The 22,434-nt window shown below is 40.1% G+C and overlaps 1 protein-coding gene across 5 annotated transcripts in view; it reads left to right on the forward strand.

Annotated features, from left to right (window-relative positions):
* CEP192 (centrosomal protein 192) overlaps positions 1–22,434 on the forward strand; it is a 223,014-nt gene that overhangs the window by 183,187 nt on the left and 17,393 nt on the right. For all 5 annotated transcript variants that reach the window (XM_075826454.1, XM_075826456.1, XM_075826457.1 and 2 more), the window contains 9 exons: positions 10,049–10,109; positions 13,463–13,605; positions 13,716–13,808; positions 16,900–17,015; positions 17,099–17,281; positions 18,442–18,532; positions 19,812–19,991; positions 20,104–20,364; positions 20,916–21,034. In XM_075826454.1, the coding sequence (XP_075682569.1) occupies positions 10,049–10,109; positions 13,463–13,605; positions 13,716–13,808; positions 16,900–17,015; positions 17,099–17,281; positions 18,442–18,532; positions 19,812–19,991; positions 20,104–20,364; positions 20,916–21,034 (1,247 nt within the window). The remainder of the gene's footprint in view (positions 1–10,048; positions 10,110–13,462; positions 13,606–13,715; positions 13,809–16,899; positions 17,016–17,098; positions 17,282–18,441; positions 18,533–19,811; positions 19,992–20,103; positions 20,365–20,915; positions 21,035–22,434) is intronic.

A 22,434-nucleotide genomic window follows, 5' to 3' on the forward strand; every position in this document is an offset into this window, starting at 1 on the left:
TGTCCTAATACAGCAGGGGGCTCGATTTAAAGAGGGAAAAAGTGGTAGCTATTACACGGCTCCTTGCACAGATACGTGATTTAGAATCCAGTCATAAACGTGTTTGTTCCTCACAGGTTTTTTCGGAACTTACTACGGCGAGAGAATCCTTTCGTTCTCTGCTCGACCAATCACATGCTAGATTTCGGGATCTGATGCGCAAACACTCATACGAATTTGCAGACAAATGTGGCAGGTCCTTAGCAGGGATTTTGCATCCCTGTACACTAGTGTCTTACAGTCCTAAAATTACATCTCCCACCGGCGGTGAGGTTCATGACCCGGTTGGCATTACTGAATGTTTTAGACACTATTACTCTACCTTATATAATCTCAAGGGACATTTTCATGATATGCAGGCTGATGTGTTGTGGGAAAAAAATGTATCATTATGTACAGGACACTACTTTGCCGACTTTGGGTTGCTGGGGACGCCTTGGGACTTGAGGAAGATTTTTGGGATGTGGAAGTAAAGCGTGCAATTGGGGACTCGCTCCCACTTGGGCAAAAGCCCGGGACCTGATGCGTTTAACAATAGATTTTAGAAGACATTTAAGGATCCACTTGCTCCATTTTTTTACTAAAGTCTTTAATTCCGTGTCTTCCTCTTGTCCCTTTGCGCCTCAGTCTCTTAAGGCTCACATTACCCTTCTACCAAAACCGGGTAAGGATCCTACGACATGCGCGAACTTTAGGCCCATTTCGTTGATTAATGTGGATGTGAAGCTCTTTGCGAAATTGATTTTCCTCTCGCCTTTCCATTATTGCCTGACTTGGTCATGGAAGACCAGGTGGGTTTTGTACGTGGTAGGGAAGCCCGGGATAATACGAACAAGACCCTTCTTTTAACATGATATTGCCAGACATGCAAGATACCGTTGTGTTTACTTTCTGTTGATGCCGAAAAGGCTTTTGATAGGGTGCACTGGGTGTTTCTCGGTAGTGTCATGACTCAGGTTGGACTTGGCTCTAACATGGTGGATAAGATTATGGCCCTAGATCACAGGCCTACAGCTCGAGTTTGAGTTAATGGTCTTTTGTCTGCCTCTCTGCCTGTTACGAATGGTATGAGACAGGGGTGACCACTCTCGCCTCAGTTGTATGATTTGGTCTTGGAGCACCTGGCTGTGGCACTGCGGAATAACCCGAGCATTAATGGCATTTATGTTGGTGTACGGCATCACAAGTTAGCACTTTATGCTAATGATCTTCTCATGTACATCACGGATCCTATGATTTCCTTGCCATCTTTGACTGGGGAGTTTGAGCGATTTTGGTCATTTGAGTTTAATATATCTCTAGACGCTCCTCTTGCTGCTCATCTCGCTCGGGTTTTCCCGTTTAAGTGGCAGTCCATGTTTTTTAAATTCTTGGGGATACATATCCACCCACACTTGTCTGATCTGTTTACCCTGAATTACACAAATGTCCTAGAGCGTACCTTGCGAGAGTTGGAGGCGTATGGGAGTGGGCGCATGTCGTGGTTTGGGCGTATTAAAGAAGCTCTGTCACCACATTATAAGTGCCCTATATTGTACATGATGTGATCGGCGCTGTAATGTAGATTACAGCAGTGCTTTTTATTTAGAAAAACTAATTTTTGACAGTTATGACCTATATTAGCTTTATGCTAATGAGTTTCTTAATGACCAACTGGGTGTGTTTTACTTTTTGACAAAGTGGGCGTTGTACAGAGGAGTGTATAATGCTGACCAATCAGCGTCATACAGTTCTCTCCATTCATTTACTCTGCACATAGCGATATATATATCGATATGTGCAGCTACATACACTAACATTACTGCAGTGTCCTGACAATGAATATACATTACCTCCAGCCAGGACGGGATTTGTATTCGGAATCCTGACCACTTCTCTGTGATGCACAGCAAGATCTCGCTGTAAATGACAGCTTACAGCGTAATCTCGCGAGACTACGCCTGCTATGCTGTAACTCACAGAGAAGTGCAGAGAAGTGGTCAGGATTCTGAATACACATCCCGTCCCGGCTGGAGGTAATGTTTATTCATTGTCAGAACACTGCAGTAATTTTAGTGTTTGTATATGTGGCTGCACATAGCGATATAGCTATATCGCTATGTGCAGATTAAATGAATGGAGAGAAGTGTATGACGCTGATTGGTCACTGATTGGTCAGCATCATACACTCCTCTGTACAACGCCCACTTGGTCAAAAAGTAAAACACGCCCAGTTGGTCATTAAGAAACTCATTAGCATAAAGCTAATGTAGGTCATAACTCCGTCAAAAATGATCGTTTTTCTAAATAAAAAGCACTGCTGTAATCTACATTACAGCGCCGATCACATCATGTACAATATAGGGCACTTATAATGTGGTGACAGAGCCTCTTTAACGCTGTAAAAATTGATATATTGCCCAAATTTTTGTACATATTTCAGACTGTCCCTATTGTGGTACCTGCCGTCTTCAGGACTTTACATAGGGCCATAACCAAATTTGTGTGGGGCTCCTCTAAGCCTCGCATTAGATTTTCTGTCCTTAGACGGCCTAAACTGGAGGGGGGGCGTGGGTTTGCCGGACTTTAAACGTTACCATCAATCTGTGATCCTCATAAGATTGGTGGACTGGTTCCACTCGGATGCGGGTAAGCAATGGGTGCGCATTGAGAAGAGTATGTCCTCTCTTGCATTATCCTCTTTGCCTTGGTTGACTAGTTCACAGCGACCAACGTCTTCTCTGCCTTTCCTCACATGTCAGTTTCTTGTAGTTTGGGAACAGATCATTGGTGCTCTGGACCTTGCTCACCATCCGGGTCCTTTGACGACTCTTTTTGATAACCCTTCCCTCCGGCGGTGGGTGTGGACACATTCCTCTGTTGGGGAGACAGGATGGAGGATACTTGGCTCAGACCCTTACACCTGATGGTGCAATTTTGTCGCTTGCTGCGGTCTCTGAGGCCTGCCCGGGGAGGCTATCAATGTGGTGGTCCTATTTTCAGTTGCGGTCATATCTCTCTTCCATGGGTGATTGTCTTGCGTTGCTACAGTATAACTCCTTTGGAACTTTATCTGTCCTTGTCTTCTGCTCCTCCTCATATGCTGTCCTATCTACATTGGATCCTCCGACCTGGTTATTCTTATTCTCCGTTGGCGTTCACCATGGCTTGGGATGAGGAAATATGGGTTTAACGTTCTGAAGAGGATCAGGGGACTTCTTTCCTCTTGGCCCATAAATTGCCGACTTCCTGTTTTGCTCAGGAGAAAAATTATAAAATTCTTACAAGATGGTACCGTTGCCCTTCCTTTTTACGTAGGATATTTCCTGCTGTACCTGCTGATTGTTGGAGGTGTGGGGAGGCTCCTGGAACTATGTTGCACATTTTGTGGGATTGCCCTAAGCTCCGTCCCTTTTGGGGAAAAAAATTTGATCTCGGAAACAAGCTTTCTGACACTGATGTTCCCACTTCTCCTTCTATTGGATTGCTTTCCATGGTTCCTGGTTCACTCCCACACCTCAAAAAGGGCGTCTTTAGGCATTTTCTGACTGCAGCTAGAACTGTAATACCACGTCATTGGAAGTCCATCAATGTGCCTTCTTTGCAGGAATGGTTAACTGAAATGAACGGGATTATGAGAATGGAGGAGTTTGTCTGATCGGGGTAAATCCGAAATATTTGTTCAGACTTGGTCAGTGTTTCGGGGTGGTTATGATTTGCCTCTCTCTGGTTGGATGGCCTCTTTTGAACGCTCATATCACTAATTCTGTATCGCTTTTGTCTCTTTGTGTTTCCCTTTGTTGTCTTTGTGTTTGTGTAACTTTGTATGGAATTTAACACTTAAAATGTCATTGCCATTCGTTTTCTGGGACTGGTTTCCCTACATATTGCACTACTTTTGATTATGGTTATTCTGACGCTACTTGCCATTGGCTATTATTATTTTCTTTTTTTGATGTCTGGGAGGCTACCTCCCACATTTGTTATGTCTCTGTAAAATTTTTATACAGCTTGATTTTATTGCACTTCGTGCAAAATTTAGAAATATTGTGAGATGTTTTATATGCTCTGTTTTATATTCTAATTAAATTGTTGATAAAGAAAAAAAAAGAAAGGAGATGAAAAACTATACCAAACAAAACCCAACCCGGGAAAACTCGTACATCCTGATTATCGTGTTTTAGGGGACCTTGTTTTCTGGCAAGCTTCAGGAGCTTGTCTTTAACTTTGAAGTTGAGAAACTTGGCGATAAATGTACATGGAGGTGCTCCAGGTGGGGGAGCTCTGGTCGTGATACGGTGTGCCTGTTCCACACTGAACATGGGAGAAAATGCATCTGGACCGAAAGATGCTTTTAAGCCAGAATTCCAAGAAGGCAACAGGTCAGGTTTTTCTACCCCCTCTGGGAGACCAACAAAACAGATATTACACCGCCTTAAGCGTTTTTTTTTTTTTGTTTTTTTTTTGTGTCCTCCATTTTGGCTTTCTAAATTTATTTGCTGGGATTCTAGAGTCACAACTCAAGCTCTGAGAGGGGTCACTGCATCTTCCAGGTCAGATATTCTCCGTTCAGACTTGGTTGCCCTTTCCCGTAACGTGTGAACATCAGCTCTAAGGAGGCTAAAGTCTGTCTGGAGAGCATCTATCTTTCCCGTTAACACTGTACAGGATTCAGTGATGAGTTTTAGAATATCCAACATAGATGGTTCCGTGGGCGAGTCGGTTGGAGTGGCAGGTGGGGCAGCGGCCTCTGAGGTCCGTGACGTACGTGGCCCAGGTGCAATTCCTGATATTTCTCCATTTTGTTAGTCATTTTGGACTTCTTGGAAGGCACCATTACCGTGCGATCACAGTCATATATATATATATATATATATATATATATATATATATATATATATATATATATATATATGCTTAGAACTTTAGCAGCAATTTCTCACATTTTAAGAAAATTTCAAAAGGCTATTTTTTAGGGACTAGTTCAGTTCTAAAGTGGCTTTGAGGGTCTTATACATTAGACCCCATGAATCACCCCATTTTAAAAACTGCACCCCTCCAAGTATTCAAAACCGCATTCACAAAGTTTCTTAACCCTTTAGGCGGATCACAGGAATTAAAGACCATTAGGTGTTTTTTTTTTTTTTACCGATATTCATTTGTAATAAAAACATTTCTGTAAGGCCTCATGCACACGACTGTATTTTTGTCCACCCGTAAATACTGGTGTAAATACGGGTCCTTGGTCACACGTATTTGACCCGTATTGCACTAGTATTTACGGACACGTTTTTGGCTGCAAAATTGCGCTGCACTAATCGGCAGCCCTTCTCTCTATCAGTGCAGGATAGAGAGAAGGGGCAGCCCTTTCCGTAATAAAGTTAAAAGAAATTCATACTTAGCCGGCCGTTGTCTTGGTGACGCGTCCCTCTCGACATCCAGTCCAACCTCCCTGGATGACGCGGCAGTCCATGTGACCGCTGCAGCCAGTGATTGGCCTGTGATTGGCTGCAGCGGTCACATGGGCTGAAACTTCATCCCAGGAGGCCGGACTGGAGGAAGAAGCAGGGAGTTCTGGGTAAGTATTAACGTTTTTTTGTTACAGCTTTATCTATATTGTGATCGGTAGACACTGTCCAGGGTGCTGAAACAGTTACTGCCGATCGTTTAACTCTTTCAGCACCCTGGACAGTGACTATTTACTGACGTCGCCTAGCAACGCTCCCGTAATTACGGGTGCACACACGTAGTCACCCGTAATTACGGGAGCCCCATAGACTTCTATTAGCTGCCCGTGCCGTAATTATGGCCTGAAATAGGACATGTTCTATCTTTTTCAACGGCACGGGCACTTTCCCGTAAGCATACGGGGAGGTACCCGTGGCCAATAGAAGTCTATGGGCCCGTAATTACGGGAGTTTTTACGGTCGTGTGCATGGGGCCTAACACAAAGTTTTACCACAGAAACACAACTCAATATTTATTGCCCAGATTAGAAATATCCCACATGTGGCCCTACTGCAGTAATGGTCTGAAACGCAGGCCTCCGAATCAAAGAACCAGTGGAGTTTTGGCATTTTTTTATTTATTTATTTTTTAGAATATTTTAGTGTTGTGTCAGTGTTGTGGTGCCGAAACAGTGGAAACCCCCCAAAAGTGACCACGTTTTGGAAACTACACCACTCAATTAATTTATTTAGGGGTATAGTTAGCATCTTGACCCCACAGGTATTTTTGCTATATTTATTGGAGCTAGTCTGTGAAAATGGATATCTACTTTTTTTTATTTTTTTTTTCTGAAAAGACATAGGAGAAATTGCTTTACAAATTTTGGGGTTCTTTTTCTCATTTATTCCTTATGAAAATTAGACATTCCTAATTACGGCAATACCCCATATGTGGTAATAAACTGCTGTTTGGACACACAGCAGGCCTTAGAAGGGAAGGAGCGCTATTTGGGTTTTGGAGCTCAAATTTAACTGGAATGGTTTTCGGGTGTCATGTTTCATTTGCAAAGCCCTTGAGAGACCAAAAGAGCGGAAAATCCTGAAAAGTGACCCTATTTTAGAATCTGCACCCCTCAAGGAATTTTTATAGGGGTATAGTTAGCATTTTGACCCCTGTTTTTTTACTGATTTTAGTGGAACTGGGCTGTGAAAATGAAAAACATTATTTTTTTCCCACTAAAATGTTGAATTTTTTTAATTTTCATAAAGGAGGAAAAAGCACCCCAACATTTGTAAAGTGATACCCCACATGTGGTCATAAATGTGTTTATTACAAATTATAAAAAAAAATTTTGATTGAGCGATGCGAGGGCTTATTGTTTTGAAGGACGAGCAGTAGTTTTTATTGGTACCAGTTTTTAGTGCATACAACTTTTTGATCCCTTCTTATTACATTATTTTTTTTTAGAGTGACGGTGACCAAAAAACAGCGATTTTGGCATTTTAAATTCTTTTATTTTATACTGGCTTCACGTGCGAGTTAAATAATGGCAAATTGTAATAATTCGGGCTTTTACAGACGCAGCGATACAAATTGTTTTGTTTTTGTTTTTTACTTTAGAGGAAAAATGGGAAAGGGGTTTTTATTTATTTTTTTTTGTTTTTTTGGACTTTAAATATTTATTTTAATTTTTTTCCCCACTAATAACTTTATTTACTTTTTATACTCTCGTTACTCTCGAGAACACGCTGTGTGTCTGTGCACTGCCAGAAGCTGGGCGTTGTGAAGAGAAGTGGATGATGCCGATTAGTAAAAGAAGTAAAAACGCCCAGATGTACATACACAATACACGCCCACTTGTACATAACTTTAAACACGCCCAGTTGTACTTTAGAAAGCCTCATTTGCATAAATATAAAAATGGTCATAACTTGGCCAAAAATGCTCATTTTAAAATAAAAAAAAAACTTTACTCATCTACATTGCAGCGCCGATCTGCTGCAATAGGAGATAGGGGTTGCAAAATCTGGTGACAGAGCCTCTTTAACAGCTTTTGGAACGCTCTTCACATTTTGCATCGCCATATTCTGAGAGCCAGAACTTTAATTGCTTCTGAAATTTTACATGTAAGCTGACTTCTTTTATATGTAAATCTTGTTCTAGAATTCCCTTTACATGGTCATCTTCAGCAGAGACTACAGATGTGTTTAATCTCATTCTGCTGGTTTTTCTCATTAGTATTTCCTTCTACTTCTTGATATACATCTTCATGGACAACAGTGTCAATTCTACTGTTCTGGTAGCCATACATGGATTTATCGAACATAAACTTATGAAAGACTTCTATACCACATGAACTGTATTTCTCAACGTGTCTTTCTCTTTACCAACGAAAATACGTTCACAGTCTATTGTCTTATTTTCCTTTTCACATTTCTCATACAAACTAAACCAAATTGTATCTATATCGGAGTTATCACTTTGCACAAACTTTAATTCTTTTGCCAAGAAGAATAGCTTAGAATTTATCATTTCCATACTTTAAGTTGGATTTCCATCTGTCCTATGGATCATCCTATCATCAGTACGGCTTGGCATGTCTGTCACTTGTAAACATCCTTTATAAGATTCCTAGAGTCTTTTTAATTTGTTTTCTTGACGCTTGCAACTTTTAGATCCTGGCTCTTCACTTGTCCCCAGCAAGTGGATGGAAAAATATTGATATGGCTGGTTCACAGATGTTAACCCCTTAGTGACCAGCCCATTTTAGGCCCTAATGACCAAGCTATTTTATTCGTTTTTCTATAGTCGCATTCAAAGAGCTATAACTTTTTTTTTTTTTCCGTCTACATAGGTGTATGAGGACTTTTTTTTTTTGCGGGATTAGTTGTACTTTTTAATAGCAGCATTTTAGGGTGCATATAATTTTTTTATTAACTTTTATTTTTTTACACTTTTACTAAATAAAACTTTTTATGGAAAAAAAGGGTTTTATTTATTTTTTTACTGTACTTTTTATTAATAATTTTTATTTCACATTGATTACTTCTTTTATTAGTCCCACTAGGGGACTTTACTGTGCGATCTTCAGATCGCTGCTATAATGCTCTGGTATACTTCGTATACCAGAGCATTATTGCCTGTCAGTGTAAATCTGACAGGCAATCTGTTAGGACGTGCCTCTGGCGTGTCCTAACAGGCATATGTCCAGGGCAGACCTGGGGGCTTTTATCAAGCCCCCGGCTGCCATGACAACCAATCAGAGACCCGCGATTGCATTCGCGGGCCGCCGATTGGTGACATAGGGAGCTCACTCCCTCTGTAAACAAAGTTAAATGGCCGCGATCGAAGTAAACTTCGATCGCGGGCATTGGAGCAGGAGACCCGTGCAGGACTTAGACTAGGCGAACGTGAAAAGGCGTCAGCCTAGCCTAAAGCCCCTTAGTGACTAACGTTAAAAGGCGTATTGTTGGTCACTAAGGGGTTAAATGTCGTTCTTTCTAAGTAGTTTAATATGGACCGTGTTTCCTTCAATATTGTGATGAGTATTTAATAGGAGGAATATGAAACTTATACAAAAAAATGGTTAGTTTATATATAGTAATCTCAAACTATGGCAGATTTACATACATAGACAAATACATATTGTAATATAGCTTAGTAGATTGTAATACAGAATAAAGATATCATCTTACATAGTCATTGTATGGGACACTTGTCTTCTCCATCTCGCTTGGACCAGGGTATATCTCTTCATCGTCGGTATCAGTGTATGTCCTTGGGTGTCTCCATGGATGACTACCCCCCCCCCCCCCATATCTATCTCTGTCTGTCATAAATATCCTAGAGTATTGGCGTGCCTTAACATTTTCGTTGCATTTTGTGTCTACATTTGAAAGACCTACAACTGTCATTACTCATGTATTCCTTGGGTACTGAAATAGCCGATGTGTTTTGCAACATCCGCTCAAAGTATCTTTAGTTTTCTTAAATAGCATTTATATTATAACAATATATTTAATACTCCGCGATTGCATTGTGGGTCGGTCAATGCAACGTCCTAAGGGGCCACTCCCCGTTTCTAACGGCTTAGAAGCCATGGTTGCTTTTGACTGCAGCATCTAAGGGGTTTAACTAGCTCGTTACACTGAAGTATTAGATTTTACATACAGTCGACACACACAATCTACGGTTTGGGCTCAGCCCTTGAGCCTGCTTAAAACTTCCCCACCTGGTTTTCATTACAGTAGGGAAAAAAAAAATGTTACCTGTATCTTACCCAGTTTTGTGGAGTACATTGGCATTCTCAGTGTCAGGTTTTCCTTTTTAAATGCGGGGTATGCCTTTGCACTTGTTTCAGCATCAGATTGCATCTAGGTGGGATGATGAGATTGGCAAAGCACTACCACAATTTTACTCTAATTTTTAACCTTTATAGCCGCAGAATTTAACTGTCTGATAAATGAACCGTATATACAAGCCTTATGCTTAATTATGTTGTGTATTGTAATGCATCTTTTTATTTCTACAACTGTACTATAGTCTAATATTTTTAAAAATATTTTTTTATTTTGTATTTTAGGAACCAGAGGTATTTGGGATATGGGTTCTGTTCCATGCACCACAGACCTATAACTCGGCAGGTAAAAATAAACTAGTTTAAAACGAAATAAATTTGTATGTTCTCCTTTTTGTTTAACCCCTTAACGACATACCACGCACATGCATTTAAATTGTTAGAATCAGGGGATGCCCCCCCCCCCCGCAATGCGTCTTGAATGTCATCATGGCAGCCTAATGAAGGCCCCCAGGTCTGCCATCTATGTACTCCATTGAACCCCTGCCACTGGCAAGGCTTCAAAGGAGACTATCAGTATGGCAATATACTGCTATACATCAGCATTTCAGTATATCAAGCAAGGGATCCAATGATCGCTGGTTCAAGTTCATTAGGGGGACTAATAAAAAATGTTCCAATAAAAAATGAAAAGTTAAAAAAAAACAAAAAACGTTCCATTTTTTTCCCTAAAGCAGTGTTATAAAATAAATAAGTTAACATAACTGGTATTGTCGTGTCTGCGAAAGTCCGAATTATCACTATATTGCGTTGTTTAACCCTCCTCGATGAACGCCGTAAAAATGTGTATAGTAGTCCTCTATGAATTAGAGTATCATCAAAAAGTTAGTGTAGCTAGACGTTTGACAAACTTCTGACATGTCATACTGACTTGTCAGAAATTTGGATTGGTGGGGGTCCGAGCACGGAGACCCCCACCAATCGCTAGAACGAAGCAGCTGAAGTGCTCGTTTGGGCGCTCAGCCGCTTTGTCTCTGTTCGGCTTTTTCCGGAAAGCCGATGTGTCGGAGTACGGACTCAATAGAAAGTCTGAGCTTTGAATTCGAAATGTTCACTATTCTTTCCCGCAGCTTGTAAGTTTGCGATCCTAGTCTCATAGATTTTACTTTTTTGAATATCCCCCAGTAAAAAAAAAGCCTAATTGGGTCAGATCTGGTGATCTCGGTGGCCATTCAATCGGGCCTCTTCTACCAATCCATCAGGAAAATTATCGTTCAGAAGATTTCAAGCTTGCAGAGAAAAATGAGCTGGAGCTCCATCCTGCTGACTCCAAACGTTGAGGATAGCTTCTCCAGCAATATTTTGAATAGCCAGTATCACTTGGTTTCTTAGCAAATTGCAGTAATTTTCTGCATTTGTGTGTCCTTCAATGAAAAACGGTCCTACAATATGATTGATCAATATTCCGGCCCAAACGTTAACCTTCTGAGGATATTGGGTATGACTGTGTCTCATCCAATATGGATTTTCTTCTGCCCATTACCTCCCGTTCTGTTGATTTACAGAACCATTTAGTTCAAACGTAGCTTCATCCGAAAAATATGTCCATTTGAAAATCTGATGATCATCAAATTGTGTCATCATTGTATTGCAAAATTCCACTCTCCTGTCATAATCCTCTTCGGATAGCTCCTGAACTAGACGTATTTTATAAGGATGATAATGACGCCTCTTCAAAATTCCGCGGACTGATGTGGCGCTGAAATCATTTTGTTGTGCTCCACTCGAGACAGATGTATGAGGATTATCATGTACAGTGAGCAGAACATCTAAAGCTTTTTCATCATTACTAGCATGTTTCGGTCTTTCCGGTTATTTTGAAACGATGAACAGTACTTTTAACGGTTGACCATTAAATTGGATCACGGATAGGATAAGTGGCATTGAATAAAACCGCTACTTATTGATAGGATCTTATATTTTCTTCGCCATACCCTCTCATCAATAAAGTGATCCTTTCTGTTTCTTTCAAATACATTTTGTGATATGACCATAGAAATGTACAAAAATTAAAATTACTCTCCGAATTAGCGCTCTCTGAAATTCACAAGCGAATGTGTACACATGAAATCATGTTACAATCGTAGACAAGGTCCATTTTGTATTGCCAAGGCCAATTGTAATAATAAGTGACGTTCGCAAGATCCCACACATGCTCCCACACAGATTTAGGATTTTAACCGCACGGTACATTTTGGGTAATGCTAACACCGGCGGTAGCCGATAATGAAGATGATCACTTTAAAGTTAAATATCTCAGCGAAAAAAATCTCAAAATCGATTGCGGCATTGTTTTCGTATTGAAAAGCGCTTTCAAATGTGCCCCCGCCAACCCCACTGCCCCCAAAGGGGTGTTTTGTTTTTTTTTTTTTGTTTTTTTTTTAGTTAACTGGTAGGTTTTATGACCTCATTAAATCCCACCAAATTTCAACCCTCTACCTCGAGCCGTTCAAAAGTTATGAGGGTGTTCCGGAACTTTTGGTGGGCACTGTATGGTTTATTTGCTAACCGAAAATATTCCTACTTGTTGAAGGGGAGCAAGGTTTGTGATCCCTTTTCCCAACGGAAAACTCTCGACGTACACGCTTAAAGAGTCCATAGAGCTCCATTAGCTTAATAGTGGCATCAGTCACCCATAGTCTATAATACTATCCCCTTAACCGATACATGAAATATTATGTCCCCACTTCATGACCGATCTGTTTAACTAACACTATTGAAGTCTATGGTGACAGATGCAACAGTTAGGCATCCTATCACAGCCTACGTTTAATCTATACATGGTGAGCCTTTTCCCTATGTATACGTCCAACCTAGTCAAGCAACGTGATGTGAACATAGCCTAAGATGGCTGCATTGCTTCTCAGACTGTTTAATGCACACTTTGCTTCGGCAGTCTGAGATACTCTACCCTGCTCTCATATTGGCCAGCTGACCAACATAAAACCTCACTGACCTCAAAAATAAACCAATATGGTGGGTAAGTAGTCTTTTTCATCTTTTATAATAAACTTGAATGCATCATCTGACTGCCATCGAAAACGCGAGTAAACGCTGTCTAAATCCAGCTATACGCTTCGGGTATGTTCACACGGCTTATTTCCAGGCCGTAAGCTGATGAAAAACAGAACGCCTCCAATCATCTGCCCATTGATTTCAATGGGAAAAACGTCGTTCTGTTCCGACAGGCCGTTTTTTTTTCACGGCCATTTTGAAAAACGCAGCGAAAATCGCTAGTGGCTTAAAAAACGTCTGAAAATACGGTTTTCCCTTGAAAACCGCTCCGTATTTTTGAAGATTTTTGCTAAGCGTGTGAACATACCCTTAGTGTAGACTTTTTTTGTAGCATGACCGATTCATTCCATAGAAAGGAATACATTGAGTTGTATTTACATGCAATGATCTAAAGCAAATGAGAAAAAACTGCAATGAATCGAATACGTTTTCAAATGCAGGGTGTGAATGACCTTTTCAAAAAAATATTTCACTAACGTAATATCTGGACATTGATTTATTTTTTTTGTTCTTCAGAAAAACAAAGTGGATAAAATGCAGTTATATTCTAGTTGTGAACTTGGACTTCTTGTTTTTATGTTTTATACTATGTTCATATTTTTTAACCTTCTACTTTTATAAAAGCTGGTTTACTTGGACCACCTGAAGAATTTATAGCAAGAATTGATGTTGAAGTTGACAGCCCAGGTCCTGCTTGTTTGTTGAAAAGTATCACTCTGCATGCAAGAGTTGGTTGTGCAAGGATACATGCTCCCAAAGACTTGCAGGTTAGTCTTTATGCTAGAAAAAAAAAATTATCTTTTTTTTTTTTATTATAGGTTTTACATAAACATTCTTCTTGCAAATGTGTGCATAATATGTTTGTCTTCCCCTTCAGACCATTCACTTAAGCTGTAGTGTGGGTTCATCAACTAAGCAACAGCTACCGCTTAAAAATGCTGGAAATATTGCCACACACTTGAAAGTGAAGGTATGTGGTCTGACAATGGATAACTTAAGTTATTTAAGAATTAACATTCCCCCCCCCCCCCCTGAAATGAATGTGTGTGGGTATTAAATGACTAATTATTTGCACACCAATAATTACTGTATTTTTCGGTCTATAAGACGCACTTTTTAGCAAGAATAAATTTTGCTAACAAGTCCTTGTGTCTTAGGGTATGTTCACACGGCTTATTTTCAGTAGTTTTTTGGGCCAAAAACTCGGAAGCAGAACGGCCATTGATTTCATTGGGAAAAACGGCGTTCTGTTCCGACGGGGTGTTTCACGATAAATGTGCATGTGACTTCTTGAGCCGTTCTTTATTGACTATAGAAAAACAGCCCAAAAAACGCTGAAAATCTGGAGCGGTTTTCCCTTGAAAACAGCTCCGTATTTTCAGACTTTTTTTCTAAGTGTGTGAACATACCTTCATAGTCGGCAGTCAAGGGGCCGGGCTGCACCTGACCGCTTCCTCAACCCCTTCCCGACCCATGATGTGCCGGCACGTCATGGAGTGAGGGGGTGATGTTTGGTGCTGGCTCACATGCGGTGCCCGCTTGATACACTGCGAGTGTCAGCTGTCTTTTACAGCTGACCTGCTACTCGAACGGCCAGAAACAGCGATCGCTCTGTTCCTGGCAGTTAAACTACTTAAAGGGGTTTTCCCATGAGGGACATTTATGACCTATCCACAGGATATGTCATAAATGTCAGACAGATGTGGTTCCCACCTCTGGGACCCACACCTATGTCTAGAACTGGGCCCCATACTTATCTCTAGAACTGAGCCCCGTAACCCAGTTTTAGCTTTTTGTACTCGCGCTGCCTCCCGGCCACTTACTGATTACATGGTCGGGAGTTACAGAAACAGCCTAACTCGCTGAGCTACGCTGTTTCCTTAACTCCCATAGAACTGAATAGTAGTTACGGAAACAGCGTAACTCGCATGCTATGCCGCTTCTGTAACTGCTGTTCACCACTATGGGAGTTACGGAAACAGTGTGGCTCAGCGAGTTACGCTGTATCCGTATTTCCCGTCCATGTAATCAGTAAGTGGCTGGGAGTCAGCGTGAGCACAAAAAGCTAGAATGGGTTTTAGGGGGCACCGTTCTAGAGATAGGTGTGAGTCCCAGAGGTGGGACCCGCATCTATCTGACATTTATAACATCCTGTGAATATGTCATAAATGTCCCTTATGGGAAAACCCCTTTGACTAGTTTAAAACCCTGCGGTCAATAGCAACAGCGATATTAAAACTGTTAGGAGGTGACGGCCCCCGCAGACAGCCGAACACCCTCCCCCAAACGATCGGGGGCGCCAATGCTGGTCATGGCCGCCTGGGGGCATAATGAAGACCCCTAGGTCTGCCTGCTGTTTGCCTCTGTAAACCATGCTTCCGGCAGAGCTTTAGCATATTCCTGTAAAAATTACCATATACTGCAAAACATTTGTGTTGCAGTGTATTGTACCAGCGATCTAACGAAGGAGCTAAAAAAAAATTGTAAAAAAAATATTAAAAGTAAGAAAAAAACCTTTGCCCATTTTCCCCCAAGCACAATGTACAAAATAAAAATAAAAAATTGGTATTGCTGCATCCGTAAAAGTCTGAACTAGTACAATATACCATTATTTAACTCGCATGGTGAGCAGCGTAAAATAAAAAATGTAAAACACCAGAATCGTTTTTTTCTTGGTTACCTTAACGCTAAAAAAAAAAAAATACAAAGTGGTTAAAAAACCGTACAGTGCCAATAAAAACTACAGCTCTTCCCCCAAGAAATAAGCCCTCATACCGCTCAATCGATTAAAAAAAATATAAAAGTTATGGCTCACAGAAGGTTGGTGAAACAGAACATTTTTTTTTAACCAATAGTTTTTTCTTTGTAAAATATAAAAAAAAATGTTTCCTATTTTCTGTTCTCTAAAACCTGGGTGCGTTTTCTAGTCAGGTGCGTCTTATAGTCTGAAAATACGGTACATAGTTTTGTCGTAAAACACGTTTAAGACTACTTTTTTGTGCACATTTTAATTCACAAAACTTCAAATCCTAAACCCTATTGTATTTTTGCTTAGAAGTGTTATGTCTTTTAAACTCAAGACACAGTCCGCAGTTCTGTTCTTCTCAAAACATTCCTAGAAGGTGATCAAAAGATTTTGTTTATCTTGCATTGTTTCTCTGTTCGCTGGGAGTAAACTAGACTCAGCAGTTAAAATTCTTCATCAGAGATTGAGCAAATTTTAGTTCATTAAAAAATGCTGCAATTTAACTCCACTGCAGGTTTTTATAAAAAAATTTTTTTTTTTATAGAGAACCTATCCGCTATCATGACATGTCTGTCTTAGTAAATACTGTACTTGAATTCCCCTATAAAATAACAATTCTGGAGCGCCTTTCCTTAGAACTCTCCATTATGTCATTCCTCTATTTATTCTTCCTAGAAACGTATGAATAAATTGACTACTGGGTGTTGCCATTCCCCTTGTCAATAAGGTGTGTTCCTACATACTCAGACATTTTCAGCCCTGATTGGACGCTGCCAGTGTACGCTCCATTGACCAGGGAAATGGTGGCCCCTAGTTGTCAATTTATTCATACATTTCCAGAAGGAATGACACAATGTAGGCTTCTCGGAAAAGTGCTCCAGAATTCTTTTATGGGGGGGAATGGAAGTATTTGCTGAAACAGACAACATGTTGGCTTCTGAAGACTTGTCTGAGATACTACATCACTCAAACGGTGTGCCAGTATTTATGCATTTCCCCCATTTTCTTCTAAATTGTGTGCAGGTGAAATAAAAAATAGCTTAAGGTGGATGAGTTGTGGTTTTTTTCCCAGCATGATTATTTAATAGTTGTATCCTTGAAGCTCTCAGAACAGGGAAGGTACTCCTCACCACCCTCAGGGGAAAAAACTTCTCAACCAATGTAGGGAAACCTAACAAATGAAGGAAACCGTGACACAGATGACCGAGCATTACCCATGAACTTGTGGCTGTCCTGGGGTTTTCCCTTTAACTGTGGCAACAAGAATTACCAGATGTTGTGGTCTCGTTTTATAGGTTTGTTTCCTTCCTCACAGTGTACAAATGGAGATAACTGTTTTACTGTGGACCCAGAAGAATTATTTCTTGGCCCTGAAGAAGAGCAAATAGTTGCTGTGAAATTCTCTCCTCAATGTTCTAAAGCTAAACAGAGGTATTTCAGAGGTTTACAATGAGTAGTGTTTGAGATTACATAAGAGATTCGGTGTTTCAGTTTCTTGCTCTTTCTTTCCACAGTACTTTGAAAATAATTGTGCAGCCTTCAGGTCCCCAATATGAAGTCACATTGATGGGGGAAAGTGAATTACCAGTAACCAAGAATTCAGCAAAGCAAACTCCACTAAACAATTCTGATGTACCTCCTATTCTTTCCAATAAGCAGTTCATGTCCTGGGGAGGCGTTGCACTTGGAAGAGCAGTGTAAGTTTTCTTTGCAATCAATCCTGTACTTTCCTTCCTTTTTCCTGTTACGTATCCATTACATCCACATTGCCTGCTCAGTCAGTCTCTTCTTGTGCTGAAAACCGTTGTCTTACGTCGAATACTTTTTGTTAGCTATTCTCTTGATCTCCTTAAAGGGATTGCCCACTTTGGACAAGCATGGCGACACTATGATCAGCTGATTATCCCCAGTAATCCGCTGTAATTTGTGGGGGAACCTGGCAGTAAATGTTCAATTTAACTTCAGCACCTTTACAGGGGGAATTAAAGGGGTTGGCCACTTATTAATTTTTTTTTGTATTAATTTATATTTAGAATAGAATAATAATTGGGATCTAAACCAGACAACCCGTTTTATGTTTGTTTGTGAAGGTTGATGTGACAGGCATTGTCTATTTAATTTTATAATATGAGCCGCATTAAGCTGTTATGGGTCCAACTACAGGTACAATGCTCTAAGAAAGTTATTGTTGCCCATAACAACCAATCAGATTTCAACTTCTTAGATTTTATTTTAAAATATGAGGCAATCTCTTTGGTTGTTATGTGCATGAAGCCCACTGATGTATAAAGGCTTTGTACAACTTTTAAAAACGTGTAGTTTTTTTTTTTAATAAGTGTGTTTTGGTGCAACTTTTTATTTTTTATTAAAAATAATTTTTACTTTTTGGATATACGGCTGCTTTGTATCTTGTATCTATCGCTGAAACCTATATCTGTCAGGTCAGCGACACTGTCTGGTTTAGTGACAGCGGGTCCTGCGTGTCTCTGACACACAGGATCCGGCTGTTGCTGATCACATCTAAGTTCATAACGTAGATGTGATCGATAACGGGTTACGCAGGACCCGCTGTCACTGAACCAGTCAGTCCCGCTGACTTGACGGATTCAGGTCTCCGTGCTAGATACAGCTGCTCTGTATACGGGATATAAAGCAGCTGTATCTCAAAAAGTAAAAATAATTAGTACTTAGAAAGTAGTACCAAACACTTTGATACACATTTAAAAAAAAAACGTTTTCAAAGGCGTACATAGCCTTTATGGTTGACCTTTTAAATTGATCTTACAGTGGCTATAATAACTTTGGCTTCCCAAATGTGGGTATGTGTCTCGCAAAACCAATGATTTTTGTCTCTCAGACAGCAGAAGTTAACACTGAGAAACACTTCAACAAATTCAAGCCAGCATCTGCGCCTCTTAATAAGAGGTCAAGATCAAGACTGCTTTCAGGTAATTTAAGGTCCACGGTTTTATATAAAAAAAATTGGTTAATCTCTCCACTTTCTAGAAAGAACAAAAAAATAAAAGCCTCTTAGCGTGAACACCTAATGCCATTCATGGATTTTCTGTAAATTAAGCTTAAACATTATGATGAATTTAATGAAAATTACTGCAGCTTTCTTTTATATTCTGTTTCAATTTACCATTTTTAAGATCTCTGCATACTGTCCGTAATTTTGAAAATTAATTGTTTATATCCAAAGGCTATACTGTCGCCCGGAGGACGGAATAAAGTAGTAATAGAGACCCTGATTTGAGCGCTGGATCACTTGCTTTTTAATTATCAGTAAAACAAACACCATCTCCTGCAGCATGTATTGGTGGTCTTCAGCTAGCCCCACCAACCCACTGCTGACTTCCAAATACATTTTGCTTTCAAACTGAACACTAGAGTGCCTATAAATGGATGTAAAACTGACAGGAGCATACTTTCAGGCCTCCCTTACTAGACTCCGTGGTCACAACACCTCAGTTTTGTTGTTTAATCCTGTGTTTTCACTCCTTTATCGAAAGCAGATCTAATAATCCTGTTTAAACTTTCTCTGGTTAGGCATGAGAAGCTGAGCCTGCTGGTACCCCTTGACTTAAAGGGAATGTTCACTCTTGAATACCATTTTGTTAGGTTTCTTTTAATCTAATGAAGTTCAGAATATCTTTATAGCAGTCGGAGCTTGGTTTTTCTGACACAGAGCTCCAAATCCTCTTCATGAGACAAATTTAAAGGGCACCTCCAATAACGTTGTCTACAGCGTCTCCTACCAGAAGTTTAAAAGTGTTGGGGTACCTGAATGGCGCGTGAAGACCCTTTTGCAAAGCTCTTTATGGCATTATGTAGTTGCCTAGGCAACTGGACCTCCCACTCTTCTGACCAGATGTGGCACCTTCTCTACAACAAGACAGAAAATGCCCAAAATGTAGGGCATGCCGTGCTTAAAGACTGGCTACTTGGTAAACACAAACATGACTTCTAAAAAAAAAACTGTCAGATCACTACTTGGATTTTCAAACTCTGGGGAAAATTAAATTTGATTGGTTGCTATAGGCAACACTGGCCTTTCTATCATAGAACATTTTTTAGACCCAGTATGTGAACTAAGCCTTAGTCAATTTTGTTAAATAGTTCCTTGGACTGGCACTTAAAGAAAAAAAAAATCTGTTTTAAATGCACTGAAAAGCCATGCTTGTGCAGTATAGGGAAATGTGTTCATAATCTTATTGTATTCTACAGTTGCAAAGCTCATTTGGTCCAGAAGAACGTTTGACCAACAATCGTGAACTTACAATTCGACCAAAAGAAGATTCTTGTGTTCAGCTGATGTTTTCCCCTACACGTGTAGGTTGTATGTTGGCTAAGCTGGAGATTAAGCAATCTGGGATCAAATCTTCACAGCCAGGAATTAAGTTTACGGTGAGTTTTGGTCTGATGACTTTATCTTTTCTTTTTTAAAGTGTTTCGGCTTCCATTTGTTCTAAAACCGTATAACATTTTTATTGTAACGTTTATCTTCCTCTTCCCTCAGATACCTCTGTCTGGTTATGGTGGGACAAGTAATGTTATACTCGAAGGTGTTAAAAAGCTTTCAGACAGCTATATGATAACGCTAAGTGGAGTGATGTCTGATCGAGTGAGCCGGGGAAATGTCTCAATCAAGAACACTGGTTCCAGAACCGCTTATGTTAAAGCTGTATGTTTTGCAAATGTACAAAAAGGTCTCCTAATGGATTCCAGCTTTTGTTCAGTCACTCCTGAAAAGTTTGTGTTAAAAGAAGGCACCCAAGAGGTAGGTTCGTTTTGGGCTAGGTATTTTTCCTATTGACGTTTTATTTTATTTTGCACTATGTGAAATCTATAAATTGGTGTGGAGATGTAATTTTTTTTTCTTCTCCCTCTGATGTAGCCCACAGTTAACTTTTAGATTTGAATGTTCTTCTTAAGGTTGCATGCACAGTGAGTCATTTCCTATACAGGTTCCAGGGAGGGCCGTGACAACCACTTCCTGTGACCTGAGCATGTATGTGATACTTTGGGGGTAGGGTAGGTGCGTCTACACTGGGCAAAAAGCTGAAAAATTTTCTCTTGCCCAGTAACTCTTGAAAAGTACATACCATGATCAAAAGAATGATGGATAAGAGTGGTCCTTCTGCTCATTTTATAGCAGAAACAATAAAATAACTGGTGTTATAAAGAGCTGGTAATTTTTCTCCTTCATTGTCACCATTCTCAAAAAGATAGATGTGTATGTATGTCTACCTAGATATGTATTATGTGTGTCTGTTTCATTTTTGGTACTCGTGAGACCTTTGTCAGATGCATTTTTATTTTTCACCATAGATTGTTACTATATCCTACAATGGGCCAGAATTAGAGGAGGGTCTCCAATCTAGCACATCACTGTTATGCACAGTCTGTTTTTTCTGTGGTGATGAAGTTTCCAGGCAGCAGTTTCGCAGGTACTGTGATTTATATGTGTGGTTTGTGTAGTATTAAAAACAGAAGTATAACTTGAAGCTTCTGAGCCCCAATACAAAAACTGTTACAGTACCGGTCCAACCATCACTTCCCATAAATACTATTGGTGTTCTCTTGTGGCAACCTCTGAGAACCCCCTTATAGTTATGCCCCTCATACAACCTAAAATAAACTTTGAGGCTATGTACACTTTTGCAAGCTTATGTTTTTTTCTTAAAATCTATGTTTTAGGTGCTTAAAGAGGCTCTGTCACCAGATTTTGCAACCGCTATCTGCTATTGCAGCAGATCGGCGCTGCAATGTAGATTACAGTAACGTTTTTATTTTAAAAAAACGAGCATTTTTGGCCAAGTTATGACCATTTTTGTATTTATGCAAATGAGGCTTGCAAAAGTACAACTGGGCGTGTTTACAGTAAAAGTACAACTGGGCGTGTATTATGTGTGTTACATCGGGGTGTGTTTACTTCTTTTACTAGCTGGGCGTTCTGACGAGAAGTATCATCCACTTCTTCTCTTCACAACGCCCAGCTTCTGGCAGTGCAGACGCACAGCGTGTTCTCGAGAGATCACGATGTGACGTCACTCACTTCCTGCCCCAGGTCCTGCATTGTGTCGGCCACATCGGCACCAGAGGCTACAGTTGATTCTGCAGCAGCATCAGCGTTTGCAGGTAAGTAGCTACATCGACTTACCTGCAAACGCTGATGCTGCTGCAGAATCAACTGTAGCCTCTGGTGCTGATGTGTCCTCGCTCGTCCGACACGATGCAGGACCTGGGGCAGGAAGTGAGTGACGACACAGCGTGATCTCTCGAGAACACGCTGTGTCTGCACTGCCAGAAGCTGGGCGTTCTGAAGAGAAGTGGATGATACTTCTCGTCAGAACGCCCAGCTAGTAAAAGTAGTAAAAACGCCCCGATGTACGCACATAATACACGCCCAGTTGGACTTTTACTTTAAACACGCCCAATTGGACTTTAGCAAGCCTCATTTGCATAAATACAAAAATGGTCATAACTTGGCCAAAAATGCTCGTTTTTTAAAAATAAAAACGTTACTGTAATCTACATTGCAGCGCCTATCTGCTGCAATAGGAGATAGGGGTTGCAAAATCTGGTGACAGAGCCTCTTTAAGATTTTTTTTTATTTTAAAGTTTCTTAGTTTTTGCGATAAAGCTTCTATGTATCCTCTATACATAGAAGCTGTATTGTTTTATGATGATTTGCGAACAATAAATCTTTGTATAGAGGATACATAGAAGCTTTATCGGAAAACAAAGCAAAATCTAGAAGTAAAAAAAATAATTGATAAACACTTAAACATTGATTTAATAATAATAATAAAAAAAAGTTGCAAAAGTGTACATAGCCTATAATGGG

Source organism: Rhinoderma darwinii, chromosome 5 (assembly GCF_050947455.1).
Source record: "Rhinoderma darwinii isolate aRhiDar2 chromosome 5, aRhiDar2.hap1, whole genome shotgun sequence".
NCBI lineage: Eukaryota > Metazoa > Chordata > Amphibia > Anura > Rhinodermatidae > Rhinoderma > Rhinoderma darwinii.